The following is a 9,750-nucleotide window of genomic DNA, read 5'->3' as shown; positions in this document are numbered from 1 at the left end:
CGACCTTTCATATTACATTTGTCAGTCGATCTCGATCCAACGGTGAGCACTTCACCTTCAGGCTTAGATGAATCATCACTTGGTTCTTGTCATTTTTTCAGACAATGAGACTTTCAGTATTTTATTAATTTTTTAGATATTCTTAGACATGTTTTGATATAGAGTTCTTGTATGATGACTTTCAGATCTTAGGGATTGTAATAGATAGTTATTTGATACTATGTACCTATTATTTTATTTGAGATTTTATGATTAAATTGAGACTGGTTACATTTTATTTTAAAAATGACTGATTGTTTGGGTAATGATTCAGATTAAAAAATTTTATCGGGGAATCAGTGTGGGTGTCATTCACAACCATTTGGATCGTGACAAGGTCTTTTTCTCAATAATCATATTAGTCGTGAAGCATTCACTTTATAGGAGCAGACTTGTAACAACTCATTAATATGCCTGGATCACCCAATTCACATATACTTCAATTTGTGAGGAGTGTTAATTATCGCCTTGTCAATATTTCTATTGCCGTTCCTCTTCAAGCAATATGAATTGGTGACAAAATATTTGGGCAATGTAGCCATCAAAGTTGACATTTGAGGATGATATTCTATTCATTTTTGAATTATTACATTCATACTCCATTTTTAGTTTTTGAAATTTATAAAATTGTTAAATTACTTATTTGTCCGTTTATGCTCTTATATTCATCCCATTTAAAATTCTTAAATTGATTGATTAATTTTCCTATATCACTAGAAATCTACCAAAATTTAAGCACAAAAAGTAAAAGTCTAGAAAATAGTATTATATATAATATAAAAAGTATGAGGCCGTTTGATATGAGAGACAAGAATAATAATTCTAAAATAAAATAACTAATTTCATAAATATCTTAATCCGGGAGATAAATTTATTTTATTGTATCGGCACACCAAATGTGAAACAATCCTAAATAACAGTGATTTCTTTTAGACAAAAAATTTAAAATAAAAAGGCGAAATGAGTAGATGACCCTTTTATTTGTCTGAGTTTGTAATATAGACATCTTTACTTACCTTTTTGTCATCAGAACTCTTAAACGCATCAAAACATAATATTTTAAAACCTTTTGATGCATCTGTGGCATTAAATTGGTGAGCTAGTTTTTCAGCAAGTGAAGTCAAAATTTTTGTCTTAAAAATATGTTTTTAAAAAAAATGAAAAAAATTCCAACTTCATCTTCATTGACCCCTCCCTTCCCTTCCCCCGTCCCCCACTCTGCACCACCACCACCAACTCAACTATTCCCTTCCCCTCTCCTCCGTCCCCCACCTTCACCCAACACCACCACCAGCCAGCCAACCATTCTCATCCCCCCCCCCCCTTCCCGCCCCCCCCCCCCCCCCCCCCCCCCCCCGTCCCCACCTCCCATTCAAGCCTCTTCCCGCTTTCCCCATCCTCTACCCTCCACCCGCAAATAAAAACCCACTTAGACGCCCCTCTTCCCTCTAAATAAATCCCCAACTCCAATATCAACTCCTATAACACAACCATCAATACTATTTTATTTATATTTTATATATATTCTGAATAGGATAAACTACACAAATCCTATACTTAAGAAAGTATATTATTTAATATCCCTTATTTTTTAAAAATTTACATAAAATCCCAAATTTCAACTTTACTCTTAATACATATCAACAAAACCCCATATCATATTTTTACTCCATCATTAACTCATTCAAGCTATTTTTTTTCCAAAGATTTCCTTCCCAAAGGTATCTTCCTAATTATGAACAATTAAGTCATCTTTCTTCCTGATTTTTGCTCTTCCATTAATGCTTAAATCATCTTCCTTCTTGATTTTTTCTCCTCTATTAACTCATGCAACTTTTTTTTTCTCTCCTAAAATCTCTCTCGCTTTTTTTTGTAAATCTATTGATACATATATAAATTTTTTTAGTTATTCATACACGTTTATTCTTTTAATGGTGATTCATATGAATGATAAATATGATATTATTATATGGGTATTATGGTGATTCATACGATAGATACATTTTGTATGATTTTAACGGGTGATACATATTATTTTAATAGGTGATACATATTATATTATGGTGATTCATATGGTAGATACAATTATTTATTTCAATAATTGGGTGGTTCATATGATATTAATGGGTAATATATATAGTAATATGGTAGATACAATTATTTATTTTAATTATTGGGTGATTTATACATATGGTATTATGGTGATTCATATGGTAGATATAATTATTTATTTCAATTATTGGGTGATTAATATGATATTAATGTGTGATATATATGGTATTATGGTGATTGATCTGGTAGATATAATTATTTATTTTAATTATTGGGTGATTCATATGTTATTAATGAAAGGTAATGGTGTAGTCAGTGTAAGAAATAAAAGTAATAATATATTTTTTAAAAAAAGACTAAAAGCAGAATTGAAACATAATTAAAATTAAAGCTAAAAAAAGCAGACTAAAATTAAAGACGAAAAAAGACAAAAAAAATATATCTTTCATTATTAAATACGAAAAAAGAGAAACATAATTAAAACACCTAAATTAAATCTAAAAAAAGAGAAAAATTAGATATCTTTTCTTAAATAAAAGAATACAATGAATAAAAGAGAATATATTATTTTCTTAAATAAATGTCTTTATCAGTTTCAATTGTATCAATTTTTTATATGTATCACCTTATAACATATGTATCACCATTTCAAAAACTGAGATAAAATGTAATTAACAAAATAGTCGAGATTTTATATAACATCACTTAAAGATTCAGGAATTTATGTAAGTTACCCTTCTAAATATTTGATTTTCTATGTCATTTAAAAATGATATGGCATACTACGTGTAGTTAAATGTATTATATTTTGGCAAAAAAAAGATTTAAAATATTATACTTTGATGAATTTAAATTCAAATGACAAAAAGATAAATAGAAATGTGACATTATAAACTCTTACCAAACACAACATCCATCTAAAAAATCAATTAAGCATAAGGTTAAAGGTGTCAAACGGGGCGGGCCGGGCCAACCCGGAACCAGCCCTTCCATTTTAACCGGGTTGAGGGCCGATTAATAGCCGGTTTTGACGTTAATCGGGCCGAGTCGGGCCGGGCCAAATAGTAAAAAAATTAAAACCCACCCTAACCCGACCCACTTAACCAAACCCGGTCAAACCCATCAAAATCCGGTTAAAAACCGGTCAAACCCATTTAAAAAATAAATAAAAAATCCAATATACACTCCAATATACACTATATACACTCCAATATACAACACATATTTTTAAAAAAATATATAAACAATTACACATATATACGTACCATTCAATATATAATTATATATGACTATACATACTACTTTAAATAAAACATATGCTATAATAGTATAATATATATATATACACTACAATATATATATATATATATATATACTAATTTATAAAACATATACACATGTATATGTTAAATATACACTTCTATAGAAGATATATGCATAAATATACAAAACATATGCTACTTAATATAATAAATTAATAATATTTGGTAGTAAATTAATAATATATTAGAAGTAAGTTTTTAATTTAACATAGAAAACTAGAAATTCAATTTAAAATTTTAAATCGTTAAATAAAAAAAATAAAAAACAAGGACTAAGGAGTGAATGAATTTGGGGAATTTTATTGATTGCAAAATGATCCAAAATTTATAATTTACATGAATGAAAAATCTATAAATTATGCATCATTTTTTCTAACTCATTCATGTTAATATTAATGGGAACTTCCATAGGATAGTCGAAGTCAACGGGGGCAAAACCATGCATTGGACTTGATTTTGCTGAGTTCTCCCGTGAAATCATAATTTCTTCAAGTTTCAGCTTGTCGCTCGGCTCCGATTCCATTCCTTGGTTTCTTCTTTCCGCTCTAATCCAATCTTTGAGGTAAACTAGAACATTCATTACATTGCTTCCCAATGAGTGTCGGTTGTCTTCAAGCTGCTGTCGTCCCTGACTAAAGACGCTCTTTGATGCAACGGGTGACATTGGAACATTCAAGATATCTCTAGCTAATCTTGAAAGCACAGGATGTTGTGTTTCATTACTCCTCCACCAATCTAACGTGTTGATTTGTCATCTGCAATCCTCTGGTGCCTCCGAAGATAATATTTCAACTCTTTCCGATAATTTTTTTTTTTTAATAAATGGGCCCAAACTAGCCGTTTGGACCCAAAAATGGCTATATAGCTGTTAGGCCAACGACTAGTTTGGCCCAATATCCAAAATATCTTTTTTTTTTTTTTTAATTTTTTCAGGCCGAGCCGGGCCGATTAACCGACAGGCCTGAACCGAGCTTGGTTCGAACCGAATTAGCCGGGCCCATTTTAACAAAATAACTGACCCGGGACCTAGAACCCTAAAGCCCTAGGGTTTACCGGATTGGATCAAATCGGCCGGGTTACTTGACACCCCTACATAAGGTTCACTTGACCACTTCCCGCCATGTCGTCTCTCTCTCTCAAACCGCTATCCATTTCTACATTCATCTCGCATAAACCAACGGAACATTCCACCGCCCAGTAAATCACACTACCAAACGGAAAGGGCTCACCAATTCGATGTCGGCGACAGCTTATTCCGCAGCGAAAGCGCCACCGCCCGTGACCTCGGTGTTCTCTCCACTGCCCTCTACCGGAATACCACCGGCAGCCTCCGGGTTCTCGACGCCATGTGCGGCTGTGGAATTCGTTCTCTTCGGTACTTAGCAGAGGCTGAGGCTGAATTCGTCATGGCGAATGATGCAAATGAAAACTACAGGGAGATTATTGTGGGAAATCTTTCTCGGGTGTCAAGTGGTTCTGAAGAAGGAAAAAGATGGGAGGTTAACCATTTGCCTGCCACTAGGTTACTGGCTGAGTGTTAATTGCGTAAAGATTACTTTGACCTTATTGATGTGGATTCTTTCGGTAGCGGCTCCAGTTACTTGCGAGTTGCTTTGGATGCTGTGAAATTGGGTGGCTTGCTATACATTACCTCCACTGATGGGGTTTCTTCCGGTGGTCATAGGCCGCAACAGTTGAGTTCTCTGCTCCCCTTAAACTGTTTGCTAATGGCACATCTTCCCCCTTAAGCTATACTTTTGTATGTTTGAGTTTCCCCTCTTGAAACTACAAAAAAATGTAGAATAATGTCCCTTCTTGCAAATTACATGCCAAATACTGACTGTGGGTTTAGAAGGAGAGAACTTGCGCCTATGACTGATAAATTTTCATCAGCACCTTATATAGAACTACAAAGTAAATGTTCAGAAAACGAATTCAAAACTATACACAATTAGGCACTGGTATGACAGAAGGCATTTGCTGTAGATATTTTCCTTGATAAAAATATCTGTGGTGCTTGATTAATTCAGTTAGACTGATACTTATCAAATTTTAAAAATGAAAGGAAATAAACTTTTAGGCTCAGTATGTAGTTACTTGTGGACTGTAGTGCAATTGCAATTTCCTAAATAATTGTTTAAATTTTAGGAAGCCTGTCTTTGTGCTACATGATCATGAACTCTTTTTTTTTTTTGTGAAACTGGTAACTTTCATTTCTTTCTTTGTAGGTCTTTAGCTGCCTATGGAGCATATGTTCGGCCGTTGCCGTACACAAATGAGATAGGTCTCCGGATGCTTATAGGTGGAGCTGTTAGAGAGGCTTCGGTCCTTGGTTATCATGTTGTTCCACTTTTCTCATACTACTCATATCATGGGCCCGTGTTTAGAGTGTTGCTACAAGTCAAGCGTGGAAAGTCTCCGTCTAGCAGGTTAAGTTCAGTTGTGAACCTTTACAGAGTTATTTCATTAGTACTTGGTGATGATGCCTTTGCTTCTTGTGACAAGTATTATAGTTTATCAGCTATTGCAACCGGTGTGGGAGCACTCGAGCATTTTCCTGGAATGAACTTGGTGAGATCGGATGCCCTTGTAGTACAAATGTATGCTTTCGAACCTCATAGGATATCGATTTTGTTATTTTACATCAAGAACTATTTAGCCTGTACTAATGCATTGTCAATTTTAATGGCACTAACTTGCATTCCTAACCCCCTGTTCTAATTGTCATAACATCCTGCAAAAGATTTTATTCCAATCATGTCAGTAAATGTATAGTAAATGTATAGTAGCCTGGGCTAGATCCATGTGGAGGGGTGTGGGTTCATGTTCAACCATGTTCTCCTCGGTTTATTTATAGCAATGCTGTATCTCTTCAAAATTATTAAGAATATATATGTGCACCCAAGCTCAAAGTGTCCTACGGTACAATGGTTATTTGGTGCACTTCTACAAGTGAGATCAAGAGTTCAAATCCCATGCCCTGCTTGTTTTCTCTGCATGGGGATGGGCATGTCCAGTGTCTCTCTTGCTTTTTAATTAACTACTTTATTTTTTCTCTTTGTCTCAGAACATGATAAAATAACATCAGCATCTGTTTTTTTTTTTTTTTTGTGAGAAAGAATGCTTTCGTTTGAAAATTTGTTTCTTGTCAAACTTTGTTAGTCACAAATATCTAACAGTACATATTTATGTTTCCTGCTATATCTATATACTGAACGGCTGTCATCTCTCTCTAACGGCTCTCTCTCTTCCTCCCTACCCCCTCTCTCGCTAGCTCCGGTCACCGGCCCCCTCGCCGTCGCCGACCGTCGGCGCCGACCCGACCCTCTCTCCCTCTCTCCCGCACCGGTCCCCGGTCCCCGGCGCCGCCGCTGTCCTTCGGCGCCGACCCGACTCCACTGCCGGCACCGACCTCCGGTCCGCGGCGCCGACCCCGTCGCCGCTCCCCGCCACCCTCCGGCGCCGACCGCCAGTCCCCCCCTGGTTGTGCAGACCCCCACCCCACCCTTACTTGTCCTGCCCGTACCCCCCCGGCGGGGTACACCAGCCCTCCCCCCAACCGCCACCCGGTCCCCAGCCGCCACCCACCGCTCCGTCTCCAGCAGCCGCAGCCCCAAGCGTAATCCGGTGACCTCTAACCTTTGTTATTTTCGTTATTTCATATTTCATTTTATTTCATTATTGCATATTCCATTCTTAGTATTATTTCAGTATTGCATATTCCATTATTGAGTATAGTTTTGTTTCGGGAGTATTCCTTTGAATTTGTGTGAGCCTTGTATTTCTTTGTTGCTGCTGCTTTGATACTACCACTGTATATATCTGTATATTTTTTTATACTTTCGTGTAGTTGTGGCTGTGGGTGGTAATGGGTGGATAAGGTCATGTCCGAGGGGGTTGGGGCATAGGGCCATGGTGGGGGCGGGGGATGAGGAGAGGGCGGGAGTGGGAGGGAGGCCAAGGTTTGGCCGCGGGGGGGGGGGGCAGTGGAGGGCGGGACGGTAGGCTGAGGGTTGGGTCTTGGAATATAGGGACCCTTCAGGGTAAGTCCATAGAGCTCGTGAAGATTCTTAGGAAGAGGAGGATCAACATTGCGTGTGTCCAAGAGACCAAGTGGGTAGGGTCTAAGGCTAGGGATGTAGATGGTTACAAGCTGTGGTACTCTGGGAGCGACAGGCGTAGGAATGGAGTTGACATCTTAGTAGATGAAGAGTTTAGAGGTCAGGTAGTGGAGGTGAAGAGGATCAACGATAGGTTGATGACTATTAAGTTGGTCATTCGGGGGTTTACCCTGAACGTGTGTAGTGCTTATGCGCCGCAAGTGGGATCGAAGGGTAGGAGAAAACGCGGTTTTGGGAGGCTTTGGAGGAGGTGGTGAGAGGCGTGCCTAGTTCGGAGAAGATTGTTGTAGCAGGGGATTTCAACGGGCACATCGGGGCGCTACCGGGAGGCTTTGGGGATGTGCATGGTGGTTTTGGTTTTGGGGAGAGAAATGAAGAGGGGGCGACCCTATTGGAGTTTGCGAGGGCCTTTGGGCTGGTGGTGGTGAACGCGGGCTTCCCGAAGAAGGACGAGCACCTGATCACCTTTCGAAGCGCGGTAGCCAGGACTCAAATTGACTTTTTGTTGCTTAGGAAAGGGGATAGGGCGTTGTGTAAGGACTGTAAAGTCATGCCGAGTGAGAATCTTTCGACCCAGCATAGGCTCTTGGTTATGGATTTGGGTATAAAGAAGAATAGAAAGAGGAGGAGTAAGGAGGGTAGATCGAGAATTAAGTGGGGCGGCCTGACGCCAGTGAATGCGTGGGAGATAGGGGAGAGGTTGGCGGGAATGGGGGTGTGGGAGTGTAGGGGGGACGTGGATAGTATGTGGGACAGGGCGGCAAGGTGCATCAGGGAGAATGCAAGTGAGGTGTTGGGTGTTTCTAGGGGCCGGGCCGGGCACCATCGGGGGGATTGATGGTGGAATGAAGAGGTGGAGAAGAAAGTGGGGATCAAGAAAGGGGCGTATGCTAAGTTGGTGGAAAGTAAGGACGAAGAGGAGAAGCGGGTGTACAGGAAAGAGTATAAACTAGCGAGGAAGGAGGCGAAGTCAGCAGTCACGGCTGCTAAGACGGCCGCTTTTGAGAGCTTGTATGCAGGGTTACAGGGGAAAGGAGGGGAGAAAAAGTTGTTTAGACTCGCTAAGGCTAGGGAGAGGAAGGGTCGTGACCTCGATCAGGTGAGGTGCATTAAGGGGGAGGACGGTAGAGTGTTGGTGGAGGACGGCCACATCAAGAAGAGATGGCAGTCGTATTTTCATGAGCTCTTGAATGACGAAGGGGATAGAGCTATTGTGTTAGGGGAACTGGAGCACTCAGAAGAGTGTCGGGATTTTAGCTATTGTAGACGTTTTAAGGTAGAAGAGGTTAGACAGGCTGTCCGCAGGATGCGAAGGGGTAGGGCGACGGGGCCGAATGAGATACCGGTGGAGTTTTGGAAGTTCGTTGGAGAGGCTGGTGTAAGGTGATTGACTGGATTGTTCAATGAAATTTTCAGGACGACAAAGATGCCCGAGGCGTGGAGGTGGAGTACCATGATCCCTCTCTATAAGAATAAGGGGGACATTCAGAGTTGCGATAACTATAGGGGGATTAAGTTATTGAGTCACTCGATGAAGATCTGGGAGAGAGTGGTCGAGGTGAGGCTGAGACGGATAGTGTCTATTTCGGAGAACCAGTTCGGATTTATGCCTGGCCGCTCGACGACGGAGGCAATCCACCTGGTACGGAGGTTGGTGGAGCAGTATAGGGAGAGGAAGAAGGATCTGCACATGGTGTTTATCGACCTGGAGAAGGCTTACGACAAAGTCCCTAGGGAGGTGCTTTGGAGATGCTTGGAGGTGAGTGGGGTACCGCTGGCATATATCAGAGTAATTAAGGATATGTATGATGGAGCGAAAACCTAGGTGAGGACGGCGGGAGGAGACTCGGAGCATTTCACTGTCCTGACAGGATTGTATCAGGGATCTACTCTTAGTCCCTTTTTGTTTGCGTTGGTGATGGATGTGTTGACGCGGCGTATTCAAGGGGAGGTGCCGTGGTGTATGCTTTTTGCAGACGATGTAATTCTGATAGATGAGACTCGAGGGGGTGTGAATGACAAATTAGAGGTGTGGAGGCGAACTCTTGAGTCTAAAGGGTTCAGGGTGAGCAGAAGCAAGACAGAGTATGTGGAATGCAAGTTTAATGACGTGAGGCGGGAGAATGAGGTAGTAGTGAAGCTTGAAGCTCAGGAGGTATATGTAAGAGGGACAAGTTCAAGTATCTTGGGTCCGTGATCCAGAGTAACGGTGAGAT

The 9,750-nt window shown here is 40.1% G+C and overlaps 1 protein-coding gene across 1 annotated transcript in view; it reads left to right on the top strand.

Moving 5' to 3' along the window:
* The first annotated feature begins 285 nt into the window (after positions 1-285).
* The window catches only part of LOC107874267 (tRNA (guanine(26)-N(2))-dimethyltransferase), a 29,617-nt gene continuing 20,152 nt past the window's right edge, over positions 286-9,750 (top strand). The window contains 4 exon segments of the mRNA XM_047414399.1: positions 286-301; positions 4,512-5,106; positions 5,642-5,842; positions 5,927-5,984. Coding sequence (XP_047270355.1) covers positions 286-301; positions 4,512-5,106; positions 5,642-5,842; positions 5,927-5,984 — 870 coding nt within the window.

This window comes from Capsicum annuum, chromosome 6 (assembly GCF_002878395.1).
Source record: "Capsicum annuum cultivar UCD-10X-F1 chromosome 6, UCD10Xv1.1, whole genome shotgun sequence".
NCBI classification, from domain to species: domain Eukaryota; kingdom Viridiplantae; phylum Streptophyta; class Magnoliopsida; order Solanales; family Solanaceae; genus Capsicum; species Capsicum annuum.
The sequence above is the reverse complement of the archived record's forward strand: the minus strand, read 5'-3'. Positions and strand labels throughout refer to the sequence as shown.